The 22633-nt window shown below is 37.3% G+C and overlaps 1 protein-coding gene across 3 annotated transcripts in view; it reads right to left on the reverse strand.

Annotated features, from left to right (window-relative positions):
• Nucleotides 1-22633, reverse strand: part of DNAJC13 (DnaJ heat shock protein family (Hsp40) member C13) — a 151555-nt gene that overhangs the window by 29609 nt on the left and 99313 nt on the right. For all 3 annotated transcript variants that reach the window (XM_025291713.3, XR_003111073.3, XR_003111080.3), the window contains exons 34-43: nt 19635-19750; nt 18210-18288; nt 16152-16287; nt 13626-13810; nt 13132-13206; nt 11693-11812; nt 9011-9190; nt 3546-3713; nt 2432-2545; nt 903-1019 (exon numbers count right to left, since the gene is read on the reverse strand). In XM_025291713.3, coding sequence (XP_025147498.1) covers nt 903-1019; nt 2432-2545; nt 3546-3713; nt 9011-9190; nt 11693-11812; nt 13132-13206; nt 13626-13810; nt 16152-16287; nt 18210-18288; nt 19635-19750 — 1290 coding nt within the window. The remainder of the gene's footprint in view (nt 1-902; nt 1020-2431; nt 2546-3545; nt 3714-9010; nt 9191-11692; nt 11813-13131; nt 13207-13625; nt 13811-16151; nt 16288-18209; nt 18289-19634; nt 19751-22633) is intronic.

Raw genomic sequence — 22633 nt, forward strand, 5'->3', positions numbered from 1 at the left:
CATCAGAAATCTGATTTACTCCCATTGGTAATATAATATAACAACTCTGAAATAAGAGTATGCCCCTACTTTACCGAGATAATTGATAGTATGATATGTAACTTCTATAAATTGGTTGCATTTTTCATTTAAAAATTATATATATTAGATTATAAATTCAAAAAGAAGGTTTCAAAGAGACTTCACAAATCACTAAACTCATTCTTCTTAGCAGCTATTTTTATATATTATTCTGTGATAAATAACATACATCACAGTTTAGTAAATTCCTTTTTCCAAGAGCAAACTCTAAAACAAAGCCTCACTTCTTTCTTCCTTACAAACCAATCAACCACCATATCTTTATCACCCCCTCCAAAAAAACTATAACAAAACTTTCCTATGTGATGCCCAAGAACTAAGGAAAGAAAAGATTATTTGCTTCTGGAATTGATTAGGGGTCATCACAAGAAATGACCTGATGTGACCCAGTCATCTTCTAAAAATTCTCTTTGCTCTCCCCTTCTATTTTCTTAATTTTAAAAACTGGCCAGAGATAGACTACTGAATGGTGGTCTGATATTTAACATGATAGAGTGAGTATGTAAAAGGCCTTCCAGTTCCACAAGAGACTGCAGAGCTGCAGGCATATATACAGGATACAGTGGAGTAGCATTATGCATAAAATATAAGAAATAGCTGGGAAAGGAATAAATTCTTATTCATGAATCCATTAAATTCCCCAACATTCAAAACAAAAAGTCTCGTAAGTTATCAATGGTCACCCTATCACATACCCAAGTTAGTATAAAATATTTGGCAAAAAACAGATATTATTTCAATATATACAGTGTGAGTAAACCAGTAGCTTTTAATAACAAATGATCAAAAGTTACAGACAAAATCACAAGTAGAGAGCTTACCTCAAGTGGGAAAGTAGGGACTTCATTATAGACCCTAACAAAAATCTCCCCTACGATAAGTTCTTTGGCATGATCACTGTAGACAAATTCTGATCCATAAGTTTTGTCACAGTCACCCTTTAAAAAAAAGAAAACTAATTGTTAGATATAAATCAGAATCATTAGTGTGTAGTTTATAAATCTATCCATATTCAGTTTAATAACTTATCAGAAAAGTAACTTCAAAGATCCATTCATTTTTCCATAGGAGAAGAATGTGGTGGGATACACATCACAGCACTTAATGCAATTTTAACATTTATAATTAGTAAAATGGACTCTGGAAAAGGTATGCGTGCGTGAACGTGTGTTAGTCACTTAGTCATGTCCGACTCTTGGTGACCCTTTGTAGTGTAACCCGCCAGGCTCTTCTGTCCATGGGATTTTTTCAGGCAAAAATACTGGAATGGGCTGCCATTTCCTTCTCCAGGGGATTATTCTAACCCAGGGATCAAACGTGTATCTCCTGTATTGCAGGCAGATTCTTTACCTGCTAAGCCATCAGGGAAGCCCCTAAGAGAGTTATGTTATTTATAGGCAGAGAGTTATATTATTTTTTAGACAAAAATTGAAACTCATTTTAAAATTTCAAAAGATCACTGAGGTCAGCCAACGGAGTATCTTAGACCTAGTGTTTATGCGAGTATGACACGTGGCTCTCCTCTCAGCAGACATTGGGCCTGGTCAGATATAGGGTGATAGAATTAAGAGATGAACATGTCTGAACTGGTTTTAAAAAGTAAAACATTAAGTGATAAAGTGCAGGAAAACAGGGTCTCTGAATTAAAAAAGTAAGGTAATATATCAGTTGATTTCTATTTAAGGACAAAGAAAAAGATAGGAAAACAGGAAAGGAACTGGGAAAAAAATAGCCCCAAGAAGATTGAAATTACATAAAATTTAGGTTGGACTGAAATAATATGTAAAAGTGTACAATAAATTGTAAAGAAAAGTGAATGCTCCTCTGTCCATGGGATTCTCCAGGCAAGAATACTGGAGTGCATCACCATTTCCCTCTCCAGGGGATCTTCCCGACACAGGACTCGAACCTGGGTCTCCTGTACTGCAGGCAGATTCTTTACCAACTGAGCTAGGAGGGAAGCAGGAATAAACTGTAAAGGGCTAAACAAAGAAAGAATGATATTCTCTCTCTTCTGGTAAAAAAACAGATGATATGTAGAAATCTGAGACTGGTTCTTCCTAGCTCTGCAATTCTCAAAACTTCTATCAATGAAGAGCTCTGAGTGACTCTCATGAAATGAGTGGTAAGCCAAATTTTGCATAATCCAGGACACTCAGTGATGGTTACTCTTTAATGAAGTCCAAACTCACAAACATAAATGTCTTCTAAACCATCAAGATTCAACTGTCTAGTTATGTATTATCCAGGCCAACTCCTTATCTCCCATTCTACTCTCTGTCTTGATTTTTTCATGACTTACTACCTTCTCCACTGGAAGGTGGGAGGATGCAAGAAATTATTAACTTACTTTTTTAATCATGCTTTCCTGTTGAGATTCAAGAAATTCAAGTAGTTCTGCTCTTGTAGAATTGTTCCATATCAAATAGGGGCTCTCTGTGTTACTGTTAAGCATCTTCAAAATCTAGAAGACAGAATGTTACTGTTTTATAATATTTAGGAAAAATACTGAAGTTATCATTCATTTAAATTGTCTATGACTCACCAAGCTCTGTAACAGGAACCTTAAGTACAATGGGCTTGAATAATTTTAACAAGTTTGAAAATATAATGTTTACCATACTGCAGCTGAAAAAAATCAAGACTTCTCTGAGAAAGATCAAATTATTTATTCCAGGTCTCACAACATTTAAGTGGTGAAACTGGAATTCAAATTTGAGTCTGTTTTCACATCTCATTCTTAATATTTGCTCTGCTTTGGTGAAAATCACACACGATATTTTATTAAAGCATTTTATAAACAGTAAATATAAGCTTAAAAAGAATACCACACGACTTTTTATTTGAAAACAAAATCTAAGTCTTTATGAAGCATACTCCTAAAAAGGGAAGTAGAATTTATGGGCAGAGATTCAGCTCCAGTTTTCTCAGCCAAACCCTGATTCAAGGCTGCATTAAGTAGTTCTGCAGACATAAGCTTATGCCTGCTTAGCCATCTAGAGTGCTTTCCCTTTGTGTCACTCTACTCAATTTAAGTGTACCCATACACACTTAACTCTCCTTTAAATGTTTTTTTGTGGGGACAGAGAGTGGGGGTGCGTGTCTCATGGCTTGCAGGATCTTATTTCCTCAACCAGGGACTGAATCCAGGCCCTTGACTTGAATCCAAATCCTAACAACTGGACCATCAGGGAATTCCCAAAGTGTTTTAATAAGAAGTTTTTACACTTTACATTTTCTGAGCTTTGTGCTTGGAGGAAAAAAGGGAGTTATTATCCCCAGACATACAGAGCTGCTATCATCAGCACCGAGACACAATAACCAAATTTCTTAGTTGAGAGAACAAGCGTGTGAGCATTTTCAATTTTTAGGTTTCTGAGAGCAATCAACATTGTTATATTCCTCTATTATGTAAAGGATCTTGCAATATTTATCAAAACCCAGGCTAGCTCTGAAGCACATACCTCAGAAGCACTAATCACAGCAAGTTTTCTAGCAACATAGGGGGTCAGCATGCCAGCTAAACTTTTCCTTATGGTTGGATTTTCTGGTGTTGCTTGTTCTTCAGGCAGATAACCTCCAAGGCGACTTAGAGCTCGGACACTCAGTTTGGCAAGGCTGTTGGCTACTTCCTGTTGCAAAAAAATTAACACATTTATTAAAATAGATCTCTTACCAGGCAATAGTACATTTATGGAATCAAAACAGCATGGAACATATTAAGGAAGAGAAGGCAAAGAAAAAGAAACAAAAAAGGTACTGAAGTCCCCAACACTAATGTCAAGAGTTCATGAAAAGTAAAAGTCAAGAGAATTCAGTACCACCAAACCAGCTTGAAAACAAATGTTAAAGGGACTTATATAGTTAGGAAATACAAAAGAAGAAAAAGATCTAAAACAAACAAACAAACAAAAAACCCAAACAATTAAGAAAATGGCTGCTGCTGCTAAGTCGCTTCAGTCGTGTCCAACTCTGTGCGACCCCATAGACGGCAGCCCACCAGGCTCTGCCGTCCCTGGGATTCTTCAGGCAAGAACACTGGAGTGGGTTGCCATTTCCTTCTCCAATACATGAAGTGAAAAGTGAAAGGGAAGTCACTCAGTCGTGTTCGACTCTTAGCGACCCCACGGACTGTAGCCTACCAGGCTCCTCCTCCGTCCGTGGGATTTTCCAGGCAAGAGTACTGGAGTGGGGTGCCATTGCCTTCTCCAAGAAAATGGCTATAGGATCATATATATCAATAATTATCTTAAAAATAAATGGATTAAATGCTGCAACCAAAAGACACAGACAGCTGAATGGATACAAAAACAAGACCCATATATATGCTGTCTAGAAGAAATCCACTTCAGATCTAAAGATACATATAATGACTGAAACTGAGAGGGTGGAAAAATATATTCCATGCCAATGTAAACCAAAAGAAAGCTGGAGTAGCAATCCTCATATTAGACTAAGTAGACCTTAAAATAAAGAATATTACAAGAGATAAGAACACTACCTAATGATCAAGGAATCAGTACAAGAGGAAGACATAACAATTGCAAACATCTATACAACCAACATAGGAGCACCTCAGCACATAAAACAAACACTAACAGACATAAAAGGAGAAATTGACAGTAACATAATAATAGGAGACGACTTTAACACCCCACTTACACCAATGGACAGATCATGAAAACAGAAAATGAATAAGGAAACACAAGTCTTAAATGACACATTAGACAAGATGGATCTCATTGGTATCTTCAGGACATTCCATCCAAATACAGAAGAATACACCTCCTTCTCAAGTGCACATGGAACATTCCATTCTCCAGGATACACCACATCTTGGGTCATAAATCTAACCTCAGTAAATTTAAGAAAATTAAAATTGTGTCAAGCATCTTCTCTGACCACAATGCTATGAGACGAGACATCAATTACAAGAAAAAAAATGTAAAAAACACAAACATATGGAGATTAAACAATACATTTCTAAATAACAAACTGGCTACTGAAGAAATCAAAAGGCAAATCAAAAAATTCCTAAAAACAAATGACAAGGAAAACACAACTCAAAATCTATGGGATGCAGCAAAAGCAGCTCTAAGAGGGACGTTTATAGCAATAAAATCCTACCTCAAGGAACAAGAAAAAAATCAGACAACCTAACTTTATATCTAAAACAACTGGAAAAAGAATTTAAAAAACCCCAAAATTAGCAGAAGGAAAGAAATCATAGAGATCAGAGCAGAAATAAATGAAAAAGAAATGAAAGAAACAAGAGTAAAGATTAATAAAACTAAAAGATGGTTCTTTGAGAAGATAAACAAAATTGACAAACCTTTAGCCAGACTCAAGAAAAAAAGAGAAGAGTCAAATCAACAAAATTAGAAATGAAAAAGGAGAGGTTACAACAGACAGTGCAGACATTTAAAGGATTATAAGACTATTATGAACAACTATATGGCAATAAAATGGATAAACTGCAAGAAATGGACAGATTCTTAGAAAAGTTCAATATTCTAAGACAGAACCAGGAAGAAATAGAAATTATGAAAAACCCAATTATAAGCAATGAAATAAAAACTGATCAATAATCTCCCAAAAAACAAAAGCCCAGGATCAGATGGCTTCACAAGTGAATTCTATCAAACATTTAGAGAAGAGCTAATGCCTATCCTTCTAAAAGTTCTTCAAAAAGTTGCAGAGGAAGAAACACTTCCAAACCCATTCTATGAGGCCACCAACACCCTGATACCAAAACCAGACAAAGACAACACACAAAAAAGAAAGCTACAGGCCAGTATCACTGATAAACATAGATGTTAAAATCCTCAACAAAATTCTAGCAAACAGATTTCAACAACATATTAAAAACCTAACACACCATGATAAAGTTGAGTTTATTCCAGGGATGGAAGGAATCTTCAATATAGGCAAATCAATCAATGTGATACACCATATAAACCAACTGAAAGATAAACATATGATAATTTCAATAGATGTGGAAAAAGCCTTTGACAAAATTCAGCATGCTTTTATGATTGAAACTCTTCAAAAAATGGGCACAAAAGGAACCTACCTCAACATAGTAAAGGCCATATATGATAAGCCCACAACAAACATTATTTGCAATGGTGAAAAACTGCAACGATTCTCCCTAAGATCAGGAATAAGACAAGGGTGTCCACTCTTACCCCTAGGATTTAACATAGCTTTGGAAGTCCTAGCTACAGAAATCAGAGAAGAAAAAGAAATAAAAGGAATCCAGATTGGAAAAGAAAAGTAAAGCTCTCACTGTTTGCAGATGACATGATACTGTACACAGAAAACCTTAAAGATACTATCAGAAAATTACTAGAGCTAATCAGTGAATTTAGCAAAGTCACAGGACAGAAAATCAATACACAGAAATCACTTGCATTCCTATATACTAACAATGAAAAATCAGAAAGAGAAATTAAGGAATCAACCCCATTCATGATTGCAACTAAAAGAATAAAATATTTAGGAATACAACTAGCTAAGGAGACAAAAAAACTGCATACAGAAAACTATAAGACACTGATGAAAGAAATCAAAGATGACATAAACAGATGGAGAGATATTCTATGTTACTAGGGTGGAGGAATCAACATTGTGAAAATGACTTATACTACCAAACACAATCTACAGATTCAATGCGATCCCTATCAAATTACCAATGGCATTTTTCATAGAACTAGAACAAAAAAGATCTCACAATTCATATGGAAACACAAAAGACCCCGAACAGCCAAAGCAGTCTTGAGAAGGAAGAACGGAGCTGAAGGAATCAACCTTCCTGACTTCAGACTATTCTACAAAGCCAGAGTCGTCAAAAAAGTATGACACTGGCACAAAAACAGAAATATAGACCAATGGAACAAGAAAGAAAGCCCAGAAATAAACCCACATACATATGGGTACCTTATTTTTGACAAAGGAGTCTAGAATATACACAGGGGAAAGATAGCCTCTTCAATAATTGGTTCTGGGAAAACTGGACAGCTGCATGTAAAAAAATGAAATTAGAACACTTTCCTAATACCGTACACAAAGATAAACTCAAATGGATTAAAGACCTAAATGTAAGACCAGAAACTATAAAACTCTTAGAGGAAAACATAGCCACAACACTGATGTAAATCAAAGCAAGATCCTCTATAAGCCCTGTCCTAGAGAAATAAAAACAAAAACAAACAAGTGGGACCTGATTAAACTTAAAAGCTTTTGCACAGCAAAGGAAACTATAAACAAGGTGAAAACACAGGGCTCAGAATGGGAGAAAATAATAGCAAATTAAACAACGGACAAAGGATTAATTTCCAAAATATAGAAGCAGCTCGTATAACTCAAGGCCTGAAAAAAAACAACCCAATCAAAAAGCAGGAGAAAAGACCTAAACAGAAATTTCTCCAAAGAAGACATACAGATGGCTAACAAATACATGAAAAGATGCTCAACACTGCTCATCATTAGAGAAGTGCAAATCAAAACTACAATGAGATATCACCTCACATTGGTCAGAAAGGTCATCATCAGCTAGAGAAGGTGTGGAGAAAAGGGAATGCTCTTGTGCTGTTGGAAGGAATGTAAATTGATACAGCCACTATGGAAGATGGTATGGAGATTCCTTAAAAAACTAGGAATAAAACCACCATATGACTCAGCAATCCCACTCCTAGGCATATACCCTGAGGAAACCAAAACTGCAAAAGACACATGTACCCCCATGTTCATTGCAGCACTATTTACAATAGCTAGAGCATGGAAGCAACCTAGATGTCCATCGACAGATAAATGGATAAAGAAGTTATGTACATATACACAATGGAATATTACTCAGCCATAAAAAGGAATACATTTGAGTCAGTTCTAATGAGGTAGATGAACCTATAGCCTATTATACAGAGTGAAGTAAGTCAGAAAGAGAAAGATAAATACCATATACTAACGCAAATATAAGGAATTTTAAAAGATCGTACCAAAGAATTTATTTGCAGGGCAGTAGTGAAGAAACAGACATAAAGAACAGACTTACAGACACTGAAAGAGGGCAGGAGAGGGTGAGATGTATGGAGAGAGTAACATGGAAACTTACATTACCATATGTAAAATAGATAGCTAATGGGAATTTGCTGTATGTCTCAGGCAACTCAAACAAGAGCTCTATACCAACCTAGGGGGTAGGGTGGGGAGGGAGATAGGAGAGAGGTTCAAGAGGGAGGGGACGTATGTATACCTATGGCTGATTCATGCTGATGTTTGACAGAAAATAACAAAATTCTGTAAAGCAATTATCCTTCAATTAAAAAATAAAGAATTTAAAATAAAAAAATGATTAAAAAAAAGTTCATGCATTACAACTTATTCTTCTATTTATATGAAAGACAATCAGGATCTATGTAGTCATCGATATCCAATATAGTAACTTGTTGATAACTGGAAGAAGCACCCTGGGGGATAGGATGGGGAACAAGAGATGATTAAGTAGATCTGATCACTAGAGGCACGTATTCACAATATGAATAATGAATAAGAAAGGAGTGACAGAAAAAATACCTGTAAGTTAAAAAAAAAATCTGTAAAAAAACAATCAGGTAAGTTCTCAGGTGTTTAGGCAAATAAGCCTCAACAGCACTGTTATCACTTCCCTGTGATATACAACCATAATTCTGCAATCATAAAGGTGATTCTCAGTAATCAAGATTAAGTTATGCCCAGTATATGCTATTGCAAATTCCATGGTCTTGAAAACTTCTGGGATAAGTGGTTACAATAAAAAGATTTGGGGCTTAAAGAACAATAATCTTGAAAAATGGTTTATGCCTTGAGGGCTCTGGATAGCTAGGGCTTTGCTTTTGCAGTAATCTACAGTTTGGGTTCAAATTCAGTGTTAAAGTAATGTTCACATTACCTGCTGGTTTGTTTCTTCACTTTTCTGAATACCACTCTCTTCCAGGGTGTAGTCATAATTAAACAGATAACCAAGCAGATGCCACAAAATTCCAGCTTGTAATAGGTGTGTCTGTAACCAGAAATCCACAGCCAAAGAGCTGACACATTCTACCCCAAGGGCAGCCACTCTTGGAATACTCTGAGAATAAAAATAATGGAATTAAAAAAAAAAATAATGGATTTTTTAAAAAAGCTCCCAAGAGAAACAGACTGTGAATGTAGGAGAAGCTACTTAACTATCTTATTGTATGTGTGTTTACCTCCTCTTACATTTTCTATTCTGGTTTATATCTGAGTCCTGTATCATTTAAAGCCTAAAATTAAAGTAACCATGTGACAAGACAAAGAATTACTATTTTAAAAAATTAATTTGAAAACTGAAGCATGGTTGTTTACAATATTGTGTTAGTTTCAGGTATACAACACAGAGATTCATTTTTTTTGGAGATTATATTCCATTATAGGTTAATACAAGATATTGGGTATAAGTCTTTGCGTTATACAATTGGATAACAAATCCTTCCTATTTTATGAATGGAAGTGAAAGTCACTCAGTCATGTCTGACTCTTGGCGACCCCATGGACTATACAGTCCATGGAATTCTCCAGGCCAGAACACTGGAGTGGGTAGCATTTCCCTTCTTCAGGGGATTTTCCCAATCTAGGGATAGAACCCAGGTCTTTTACATTGTAGGCGGGTTCTTTACCAGCTGAGCCATAAGGGAAGCCCAAGAATACTGGAGTGGGTAGCCTAAGCCTTCTCCAGAGGATCTTCCCGACCTAGGAATCAAACCAGGGTCTCCTGCACTGTAGGCAGATTCTTTACCAACTGAGCTATCAGGGAAGCCAATTTTATATATAGCAGTTTGTATTTGTTAATCCCATTTTCCTCATTTGTTCCTCCTCGCCTCCCTCTTCCTTTTCTTTTTGGTGACCGTAAGTTTGTTTTCTATGTCTGTGAGACTGTTTCTATTTTGTATATATGTTCATTTGTATTATTTTTTAGATTCCACATGTAAGTGATATCATACAGTGCTTGTCTTTGTCTGACTTGTTACACTAAGCATAATATTCTCTAGGTCATTCACACTGCTGCAAATGGCAATATTTCATTCTTTTTTTATGGCTCAATACCATTCCATTGTGTGTGTGTATTTGTGTGTCTATATACAGTGTGTGTGTGTATACACATCAACTTAAGCCAACCATTTGTTGATGAGCACCTGGGTTGTTTTCATGCCTTGGCTATTATGAATAGTGCTATGAACACTGGGTGTACATATCTTTTCAAATAATGTGTTCGGTTTTCCAGATATGTACCTAGGAGTGGAACTGCTTCATCATATGGTAGCTCTGGGGCTTCCCAGGTGGTTCAGGCAGTAAAGAATCTGCCTGCAATGCAGGAGACCTAGATTTGATCCCTGGGTCGAGAAGATCCCATGGAGAAGGGAATGGTTACCCACTTCAGTATTCTTTCTCTATTTTTAGTTTTTTTAGGGAAACTTCATGCTGTTTTCCATAGTAGCTGTACTACACCAACTTACATTTCCAACAACAGTATACAAGGGATCTTTTTCTCCACATCCTCTCCAGCATTTATTATTTGTAGACTTTTTGTTGATAGACATTCTGACCAAAGTGAGGTGATACCTCAATGTGGATTTGATTTGTATCAGAATTACTATCTTTGAAGTCAATTAGTGTTAAAGACTTGAGAATACTGTTTTGTTTCACTTCTTGTATTTTTAAAAACAGTGATAAGGCATTAGTAGCAATACATGTGCCAGTGATCATAAGTGTATCAATGAAGCCTTTAGTGTAGGTGTATAGACTGACTTTTTTATACCAGCATTTCTTTCTTACTAGACACATCTAAGTATGTCAAGTAAATATAGCTGGGGACGTGTTTTCATCAGATTCCTTATTTCTAGGTACCTTAGCCCAGGATCAGCAACCTAATCCTATTCTATTCCAACACAACTGTCACTCTGCTCAGTTACCAGAGAATCTCTTTCCTTTCCAGTCACTTATCACATCACCCATAGTCAACCTCTCTCAGCAGTGTTGGACTGGGAAGAAACAGCAAGCTCTCAGATCCCTATGGCCTTTTCACCATGCGGTGACTTGCTCTTGGCTCAGAGGTTAAAGTGTCCGCCTATAATGTGGGAGACTCGGGTTCGATCCCTGGGTTGGGAAGATGCCTTGGAGAAGGAAATGGTAACCCACTCCACTATTCTTGCCTGGAGAATCCCATGGAGAGAGGAGCCTGGTAGGCTACAGTCCACGGGGTCGCAAAGAGTTGGGACACGACTGAGCGACTTCACTTTCACTTTCTTTCACTTTACTTTCATTAGACTGATTTAGTTTAGCCTTCTCTCTTGCTTCCCTGCCTCTGTTCAACTGTTCAGAGAAAACCAACTTCCATCTAGATATGTCTTTCTTGTCTTATTCTTTGTGGGCCAGCCCAGGAACAAAGTCATCATTTACGGCAAGGATTCAGTGAAAAATGTTTTTAGAGATCCATGTCATTTACTTGAAAATAATTTTAGGAAAAGAACTTAATTTATAAATTGAGGACTGGCTACTTGATGAGAAAACTCATTGCTGATTGAATCCAGAAAGCAGTAAACATAACATCTACCTTGCCGAAATACAGCACCCGACAGAGATCCCTGATGATGCCAGGCATTTCTGTAATCTTCTCTCGGCATTCTTCAAACTGAGCAGCCACACTATAGCATCTGCTTATGTGTCCACACACCTGCAGATAACACAACAGAGTAAAAAAAGGTCACATGTGCATTCCTGTTTAAGACAGTGGAAATCAAATCAGTAGAGATTCATAATAATGTTTAATGATATATATGACACTCCAAAATTAAACAGAACATTTCTACTGAATTATCAGTATTTCTGGTTAAGATACCCTATAGATGCAGGGTTGGCGAACCATGGCCACTATATGGCCACAGGCCAAGTCAACCATGATCTGTTTTTGTATGGCCAGGAAGCCTTAGCTTTTACATTTGGAAAGAGTTGTAAAAGTCACAAATAAAAACATGCAATAAGATTTCCCTGGTGGTAGTGGACAAGAATCCAGCTGCCAATGCAGGGAACACAGGTTTGATCTCTGGTCCAGAAAGAATCCACATGCCATGGGGCAATAAAGTCCATGTGCCACGACTACTAAGCCTGCACTCTAGAGCCCTCCAGCAGCAACTACTAAAGCCCGTGCACCCTAGCACCGGTGCTCAGCGACAAGAGAAATCACCGCAATTAGAAACCTGTGACCATGATAAAGAGAAGTCCCCACTCTCCGCAAAGAGAAAGCCCATGCTCTGCAACAAAGACCCAGTCCAACCAAAAATAAATAAATAATTTAAAAATATGCAACAGACTACATGTAACCTGAATGTCTCAAATAACCACCCTCTAGCCCTTTATAAAAAAAATCTGCCAACTTCTAGATTAAAGTATTTTTGCCCTGAATTCTAATAATGTACTATACTTATTAATAAAAATAAAGATGAAACTCAAAAGCCTGTACTGAATTGTTTTATATTCTAAATTTTGCTGGCATACAAAAAAGGTCAAAAAGATGCATTTTACAGTAATCTTAATGTTCCTGATGGTTCTTCTACCAAAGAATTCAACAGAAAAGAAGAAAATGTAAACACTAGGTATGGGAGTGGGAAGTAAAGAAGGAATTAAGGAAGGGGATGGAAGATAAGTGAAACAAAAATGGAAAAGAAGTTTGAAACTGGGTAAAGGGGACATGGGATTCATTATATCACTCTCTATTATAAGGAAACAAAATTAAACCAACAGATTACATATGATTTAGCACAGTGCTTATTAAAGTGTGATACACAGAATAACAACATTGGTATCATCTGGGAATTCTGTTAGAAAAGCATATTCTCAGGCCCCTACCCTAGACTTTATGAATCAGAAACTTTGGGCAGAGGACATGGGAGGCAGACCTCAGCAACCCAGGTTTTAATGAGCCCTCAAAGTGATTCTAAAACAGACCTAACGTCTGAACTACTAGTCTAGCGTAATAGTGTATTTCAGCCTTACCTGTACTGACATGTCACTTGGTTTACTAGAACGATTCAAGACAGCCACACAGCGACTAAATGCCTCTTGTAACACCTGCAGAGAAAGAAGTTTGCCGTTAACTCTCGAAGTTTGAAAAGTCTCTTCTGCTAGGAATAAAACATTAATTAACCTTCCAGGATTAGAAGCTTGGCAAGTAAGTGTTGGCTCAATTAACATTTGTTAAATAAACAAGTAAAAAAAGAACCCTGCAGTTTTTTAAAAGCATCCTACTACACTATTTTGCAAGTACTATTAAGTTCACCAATTTTGAATCCAATATTCTCAAATTCATGTTATGCAATAAGGCTCCATTTATTTTAATTTTGGTATTAGAATATAAAGAACATGCTTATCTGTTGCAATAAATTAAAGAAACTGTATCAACTGTATTTGTACTTGGTGAATTCTTTATTGCTAAGAGACAGTTTGCCTAAACTAGCTTTAAGACAAGGACAAAGATCATTCCATATTACCTCAATTCCATTCTCCCGTCTAAGCTCTTCAGCATTGAGGGCTGAGCAGTTAACCGTATGGAAAGCCAGCTCTGCAGCAGCAGGCAACAATGGTGATTCTTTTGAGAAAAGGAGGTCATCTGAAGTTTCCATTGTTATAGTCCTAATTAGCATGGGGTATCCTGCATATTTATAAGGCTGTAAATCTGAAATAATCATGGTTTTAAGTTAATTTTTAATTGCATTGTCAAAAAAAAAAAAGATTAAAACAGTCAACATCTTAAATGTTTCCTAATTCTAGTTTATATAAAGAAATTAAACTGAGTACAAATTCCTTGGATCTTTTCTACTAGCAAACTTGTTTGGTTGACCTCTCTAAAATGTTTCTACTGGAAAAAGAGTATTTCCTGGTAGATTAAAACTAAACTTTGTGTATAGTGGTTCTGATCCTTCGCAGAGTATCTACTTTCTGTATGGTCCATGTGATCTTTATAACTTTTACCTTTTGAGAATGACCAATAATCTACTTTAAATTAATGCATTTTTAAGACAGCTTAAAAAAAAAAAAAGCCCCTTGGAACTGGTCCTGGTAGTCCTAACACATACATACATAAGAAAAAGAGTGAATGAATTAATGTTAAGTTTTATCAGAGGACCCCCTACCCCAGAACTTACTGAGTATAAACTCCATTTGTGAAAAGTAGAAGACAGCGTGAAAAAAAATTCTCATCTTGATAATACATAAAATGAGCTACAGCTGCACTATGGTGGCTAAAATAGTTATCAGCCAAAAAACAAACCAATGGTTTGAAAAAGACTTCTTTAGATTCATTCTCATTAGTGATGTCATGTAACTAAATGTTTTACAAATGCTTTCTGTTGAATTTATATGCAAAACTGAATCAATTTAATCACTGCTCTAATGTCCAAGCTGCTCAATCCCCATGATGTCCCCTCCAATAAACTGGAATCCTGCTGCTGCTGCTGCTAGGTTGCTTCAGTCGTGTCCGACTCTGTGCGTCCCCAGAGATGGCAGCCCACCAGGCTCCCCCATCCCTGGGATTCTCCAGGCAAGAACATTGGAGTGGGTTGCCATTTTCTTCTCCAATGCATGAAAGTGAAAAGCGAAAGTGAAGTCACTCAGTTGTGTCCAACTCTCAGTGACCCCATGGACTGCAGCCTATCAGGCTCCTCCTTCTATGGATTGTCCAGGCAAGAGTACTGGAGTGGACTGCCATTGCCATCTCCAAAACTGGAATCCTACTTATCTTAAATTAACCAACATTCCTATGTATTTCAGATCTCTCATTATTCTCTCTTTTCTCCCATCATCTTACAGAGCAAATAGGTTTCCTATTTAGTGTGCAAGCCAAGTTTAGTTCCAAGCCAATGGACACCTGTTATACTGAACCAAAATCCAACCTCCCCAACAAAGTCTAAAAAATTTTCAATGTGCTCCAAGCTTTCTGGCTGCTACTGTTCAGCTACCACAAATCACCCTGAAAACAACATTGGAAATTCCCAATAACCTGTGCCCTAAAAACACACCTATTTCATTTATAAAATTTTCAAAGTGTTTCATAAGATCAGAGGATTTTGAGAGCTACCATAGACAATGAAGTGTGAGGGGATATATATGATCATTTGAAAAGTCCCCTCTTGCCTTTATTTTTTTTAGATTTATTTATTTATTTAATTTTTTGGCTGTGGTGGGTATTCACTGCTGTACACGGGCTTTCTCCAGTTGCAAAAAGCAGTGTGCGGCTTCTCATTGTGGTGGCTTCTCCTGTTCGGAAGCATGGCTCTAGGTGCAAGGACTTCAGTAGCTGCAGCTTGCAGGCTCTAGAGCATGGGCTCAGCAGCTGTGGCACATAGGCTCAGTCGCTCCAAGGCATGTGAAACATTCCCAGACAAAGAATCGGACCAGTGTCCCTTGCATTGGAAGGCGGATTCTTAACCACTGGACCACCAAGGAAGCTCTTGCTTTTTAAAAAACAGGGCACCCTAGATGTTTTCAGCCTTTAGAAGTTTATGGAAACGTGCAGTCTTACAAAAGACATGATCCTTAACTTCCAGGTCCATTTTAGATCTCATTTAATATGTTTATTATTAAATGGCTAAAGACAAAACTAACCAAGTACCTCCACAGAACAGAAATGTCCTTTAAGAAGGAACAATGAAATCTTATTGAGAATGTAAACTACTGAAAAACACAGGCAAGAATTGGAAGGTATAAAACAAACATTTTGGGTCTAACTACAAAAAACTACTCTTTTACTGTATTTAAAATGCAATTCCAAGAGTCTTCTGCATAAATAATTAGAAATACGTAGGAGGAAGGTTCAAGAGGGAGGGGACATATGTATACTTACAGCTGATTCACAGTGTTGTACAGCAGAAACCAACACAACTTATTCTCCAATTAAAAATAAATTTAAAAATATAATAATAAAAAAAATATTAACCTCCCCCCTCAAAAGAAATAAGAGGCAGAAACGAGGAACATGGTAGAATGAGCTGGAGGAAAAATCATAACATACGCCTTACCTTCTTTATGACGGTTGAAGAGAATGCTCTGAGTTTTCAGAATTAAAATTATATTCTCTGGATCTGGTCCATCCATAATTTTTGCAGATTTGGTACATAAAAATTCATAGGCTTTATTTACCTTTTCAAACATATCCTGTATGTAACCAAAGACAATCAACTTTTAATTCAGAACATCTAAAATCACAACTTAGAACACAGCTAGTTTGTATTTTACTAGTAACTTGGGTTACTATTTTGTTGTTTTTTATATTATGGAATTCATTCCAACTGGAATTTAGGTGGCATACTTTTCAAATGAAACAACTTTTTTTTTCCCCAAAAAAGGTATTCAATGATCTCAATACCATTTATTGAAAATTTTTTCTTCACTGGCTTATACCATATATGTTATATTAAATTCATACATACCAGATATAGTTTCTGAATTATTATAAAAATAGTTATAAGAGGTACTATTTTTTTGAGCACTGTGGCAGGCACCATGCTAAATGCTTTACATACATTATTTCACATAATTCTCAAAACACTATATAAGGTAGGTACCCTTATTAACCTTATTTTTAAGAAGATGCTACATAACTTGCCTAAGGTCACAAAGCCCATTGCTGACAGAGCTAAGACTCACATCCATGTCTGACTCCTACATCCATGCTCTTAATTACTATTCTATAATGTTCCTTGATCTATATGTTGATCTTTGTGCCAGCAGAATACTGTTATTACTATTGTAGTTTTATAGAGTACTTAGTATCTGGTAGTTTAAATCTAGAAATTTAATACTGATTTCAAAATTTCTTCCTATATTGATTGTTTTCTTTCCTAGATTAATCTGAACTGCTTTAAATTTCTCAAAAAACGTCCCATGTTTTTTGATTAAAACCACCTTAAGTACATAAAAGTGATGTTTTTTCCAATGCTATCTTCCTACTCAGGAATACTGCCTATCTCTAATAAAAAATGCTAGGCTTGAATCAGGGGAAACTACCTGAAGCTTCTAGCAACAGACTATGAGCACTAGTTTTAGTGGTCCTTATGTGATTTTATGAGTGTCCACTGGCATTTTAGTAGGAAGCTGCAAAAGACAAGATCAGAGAATGCTGGCAGCAGATGACTTTAACTCTGAACCAAGTTTTCTGTTTTTTCGTTAACAGTCATAAGAAGTTGGATGTCATTAGAAAGAAATAAATTACCCAAAGCAATCTGAGTGGCAATGGATCACCAACAAATGAATTAAGTTCACCCATCTCTTGGCTGTCTTCAATTACTCATGTGACAGCTCATTAATTTTCAAACAAACATGGGTAAGGAAAGAGAATAAAAACCTTAAGCTACTAGTCGTGCTTCCCCAGTGGCTCAGCTGATAAAGAACCCGCCTGCCAATGCAGGAGACGCCAAGAAATGTGGGTTTGATCCCTAGGTCAGGAAGACCCACTGGAGAAGAAAATGGCAACCTGCTAGAGTATTACTTCGGAGAAGGCAAAGGCACCCCACTCCAGTACTCTTGCCTGGAAAATCCCATGGACGGAGGACCCTGGTAGGCTGCAGTCCATGGGGTCGCTAAGAGTCGGACACGACTGAGCAATTTCACTTTTACTTTTCACTTTCATGCATTGGAGAGGGAAATGGCAACCCACTCCAGTGTCTTTGCCTGGAGAATCCCAGGGACAGGGGAGCCTGGTGGGCTGCCATCTATGGGGTCACACAGAGTCGGACACGACTGAAGTGATTTAGCAGTAGCAGTAGCAGCAGAGTATTACTTATTCTTGTCTGGAAAACTCCATGGACAGAGGACCCTGGTGGGCTACAGTTCATGGGATCACAAAGAGTGAGACATGACTGAGCACAGACACACTAGTCAAAGAGCAATCCTTTTTGATAAAATGAGAGATGACCGTTTATGCAAACAATGAGCATGTCGATCAGAAGTTAATTAAACATATACTAGACATATATTATGAGGCAGACACTGGTGCATAAGTATATCTTTTCTCTACCTGAAATAGCAGAACAAAAGCAAGTCAACCCCAAGGCCCTAACTCCAAAGGCAGTACATACCCTCCCTTCTGGATTCTTATCAGGATGATATTTCTGGGCAAGTCTGAAGTAAGCTTTTCTAATTTTGCTCTCATCATGCCTGCAAAATAGGAAAACTGTTTCATGAATTGAGTAACGTGCAAGAAAAATATTTACACAATCATCTAAAATGATTATTTTAAGAACCTTATTTTTATTGTGTATGATCATATATTAGGCATCTAATTAAATTAGTAAGACTTAAGTAAGGTTATTCTTTTTTAAAAAATATCTTTTAAATTTATCTATTTTAATTGAAGGATAATTACAATATTGTGATGGTTTCTGTCATAAATCAGTATGAATCAGCTATTGGTATACATGTGTCCCCTCCATCCTTAAACTCCCTCACAATTCCTCCTCACCCTATCCCCCCAGGTCTACACAAAGCACCAGCTTTGGGTGCCCTGCTTCATGCATCAAATTCTCACTGGTTATCTATTTTACATATGGTAATGTATATGTTCAATGCTATTCTCTCAAATTATCCCACCCTCTTCTTCTGCTGAGTCCAAAAGTCTGTTCTTTACATCTGTGTAGTTTGTTGCCCTATATGTAGGGTCATCGATAAAGATTATTCTTATGTATTATCTTTACCATTAAAAAACAAAAAACTGCTTATACAGGTTACCATATTCACTTCAAATTACAAAACCATATTTGGGGTTCAAATAACTAAGAATTATTTTTAAACCAACTTTTCAAAATGTCACTTCAAACTATAATTCTAAGTTATTTTAACTTTCAGCTCAGTTCAGTCACTCAGTCGTGTCCGACTCTTTGCATTCCCATGGACTGCAGCTCACCAGGCTTCCCTGTCCATCACCAACTCTCAGAGCTTGCTCAAACTCATGTCCATTGAGTCCATGATGCCACCCAACCATCTCATCCTCTGTTGTCCCCTTTTCCTCCTGCCTTGATCTTTCCCAACATTGGGGTCTTTTCTAATCAATCAGTTCTTTGTATCAGGTGGCCAAAGTATTAGAGCTTCAGCATCAGTTCTTCAAAAGAATATTCAGGACTGATTTCCTCTAGGATGGACTGGTTGGATCTCCTTGCTGTCCAAGGGACTCTCAAGAGTCTTCTCCAACACCACAGTTCAAAAGCATCAATTTTTTGACACTCAGCTTTCTTTATGGTCCAACTCTCACATCTATACATGACTACTGGAAAATACTTCAACTATCAGGACCTTTGTTGGTAAAATTTTAACTTTCAGCCTATACTTAAAATGCTTTTTTTTTTCTATCATATGTATTCTACTATAAAACTTCACTGATTAATTAATAAATCTTCATTCTTTCCTATACGTCATTTACTATCCTAGACACACTGCTATTAAATGTCTTCCTCAGGTATAAGACAAATTGCAAGAAGAGGGGAAAGATGATACTGAAAATAACTCACGGTCCCTGTCCTTGAGGGAGATTAAGCAGTTCATAAGCATCATCTATTGACATTGTAGGTGGCTTCTTTTCTACTTCCTTCTTCCAGGCATCAAGGGTATCTTTTAGAAGCTTGACCTTAAAGACAGAATCAAAATTTATGTTTAGCAGCAGCAGCAGCAAAGTAAAACTATTTCAGAATATAATTTGTAAGTTACGAAATTGCTGTGTTATATTTACTTAAATTGACATTTGAGGCTAAACAACAAACAGCTTTCTAAATACAAATAACCAAAATTTCCTTCTAGTATTGTTAAATGTTAGGTAGCAAAGTATTTGTTACGGGGCTATTATTTTTTTAAAGTGGCATCTTAATTCTCTGCCAATTTTTGCCTCTCCTTTTAATTGTTAAAGAAACAGAAAGTATGGAAAACATAGGAATTAGTAATGAACTGGCAAAAATAAGAGTGTCCCAGGAATTAATGCTATGTTTTTTATGTGAACTCTCAGTTGATCTTACCAACCACCACAGGAATAGCTGCTATTAGTAGTAACAGCACTATTATCATTCCTGATACTTAGAGAAGCCAAGCAATACGCTCAATAATATGTTGTTGTTGTTTAGTTGCTAAGTCATGTCCAACTTTCTACAACCCCATGTATTGTAGCCCATCAGGTTCCTCTGTCCACGAGATTTCCCAGGCACGAATACTGGAGTGGATTGCCATTTCCTTCTTTAAAGGATTTTCCCAACCCAGGGATCAAACCCATGTCTCCCGTACTGCAGGCGGATTCTTTACCTCTGAGTCACCTAGTAAGTAAGTGAAGTCGCTCAGTCGTGTCCGACTCTTTGCGACCCCATGGACTGTAGCCTACCAGGCTCCTCTGTCCATGGGATTTTCCAGGCAATAGTACTGGGTGGATTGCCATTTCCTTCTCCAGCAGATCTTCCCAACCCAGGGATCGAACCCCGGTCTCCTGCATTATAGACAGACGCTGTACCATCTGAGCCACCAGGGAAGCCCATTAATAGGTGACCCACAAAGAGCTTGTCCAGGATTAGAAACTGGAACCTTACACACCCAAACAGATAATTATACCCTAGACCGATGAGCTATTAATCACCAAACAAACTCAACCCCAGACTGCCTAACTTCAGCATCTGTGAGCTTAATCAATCTCTTATAAAGACAAGCTCCCACCAAGCTATTATAATATGTAATTATATTATATAATTATATAATCTCTTAATATATTATATAATTATATAACCTCTTAATAGATTAAGAAGATTAAGAAGAGGTGGCAAGAATACACAGAACTATGCTCAAAAGGTCTTAATGACCGAGATAAGTATGATGGTGTGATTACTCACCTAGAGCCAGGCATCCTGGAGCGTGAAGTCAAGTTGGCCTTAGGAAACACTACTATAAACAAAGCTAGTGGAAGAGATGGAATTCCAGCTGAGCTATTTTAAATCCTAAAAGATGATGCTGTTAAAGCACTGCATTCAATATGTCACCAAACTTGGAAAACTAAGCGTGGCCACAGGACTGGAAAAAGGTCAGTTTTCATTCCAATCCCAAAGAAGGGCAATGTCAAAGAATGTTCAAACTACCATACAACTGCACTCCTTTCACCTGCTAATAAGGTTATGCTCAAAATTCTTCAAGTGAGGCTTCAGGCAGTATGTGAACTGAGACTTTCCAAATATACAAACTGGGTTTAGGAAAGGCAGAGGAATTTGTTCGATCATGGAGAAACCAAGGGAGTTCCAGAAAAACACCTACTTCTGCTTCATTGACTACACTAAGGCCTCTAACTATGTGGATCACAACAAACTGTGGAAAATTCGTAAGAAATGGGACTACCAGACCACCTTGTCTCCTGAGAAAACTGTACACAGGTAGAGAAGCAACAGTTAGAACTGGACATGAAACAATAGACTGGTTTAAAATTGGCAAAGGAGTACGTCAAGGCTGTATACTGTCATCCTGCTTACTTGACTTCTATGCAGTGTACATCATGCAAAATGCCAGGCTGCATGAAGCACAAGCTAGAATCAAGACTGCTGGGAGAAGTACCAACAACCTCAAATATGCAGATAATACCACTCTAAAGGCAGAAAGCAAAGAGGGAACTAAAGAGCCTTCTGATAAGGGTGAAAGGGGAGAGTGAAAAAGCTAGCTTGAAACTCAACATTCAAAAAACAAATACCATGGCATCCAGACCCATCACTTCATGGCAAAAGAAGGGGAAAGAGCGAAAGCAGTGACAGATTTTATTTTCCTGGGCTCCAAAATCACTGTGGACAGTGACCACAGGCATGAGATTAAAAGATGCTTGCTCCTTGGAAGGAAAGCTATGACACATCTAGACAGCATATTTAAAAGCAGAGACATCACTTAGCTGACAAAGGTCCGGACAGTCAATAATATGGTTTTCCCAACAGTTATGTACAATGTGAGAATTGGACCATGAAGAAGGCTGAGCACCAAAGAACTGATGCTTCTGAATTGTGGTGTTGGAGAAGACTCTTGAGAGCCCTTTGGAGAGCAAGGAGATCAAGCCAGTCAATCCTAAAGGAAATCAACCTTAAATATCCATTGGAAGGACTGATGCTGAAGCTGAAGCTCCAATACAACCTGATGGCAAACAGCTGATGCAATGGAAAAGGACCCGATGCTGGGAAAAACTCAGGGCATGAGGAAGTGGGGGCAACAGAGGATGAGATGGTTGGATAGCATTACCAACTCAGTGGATATGAGTTTCAGCAAACTCCAGGAGGGTGAAGGGAGGGAAGCCTGGTGCGCTGCAAGGTGCCATGGAGTTGAAAAGAGTCAGACACAACTTAGTGATGAAACTTCAACAAATTTTGTTACATGTATGAAATTGAGTTTGTTTTTGTCAGAAAAGATCAAGATTGTAAAGTCCTTTTATGCTCCCTGAAAAAACTGTCTTTCAGTTTAGGATTTACCCAAATACACTCAAATTACAGAGTGCTTAAGTAAAAAGAACTAT

The sequence above is a fragment of the Bubalus bubalis genome, chromosome 1 (genome assembly GCF_019923935.1).
Source record: "Bubalus bubalis isolate 160015118507 breed Murrah chromosome 1, NDDB_SH_1, whole genome shotgun sequence".
NCBI lineage: Eukaryota > Metazoa > Chordata > Mammalia > Artiodactyla > Bovidae > Bubalus > Bubalus bubalis.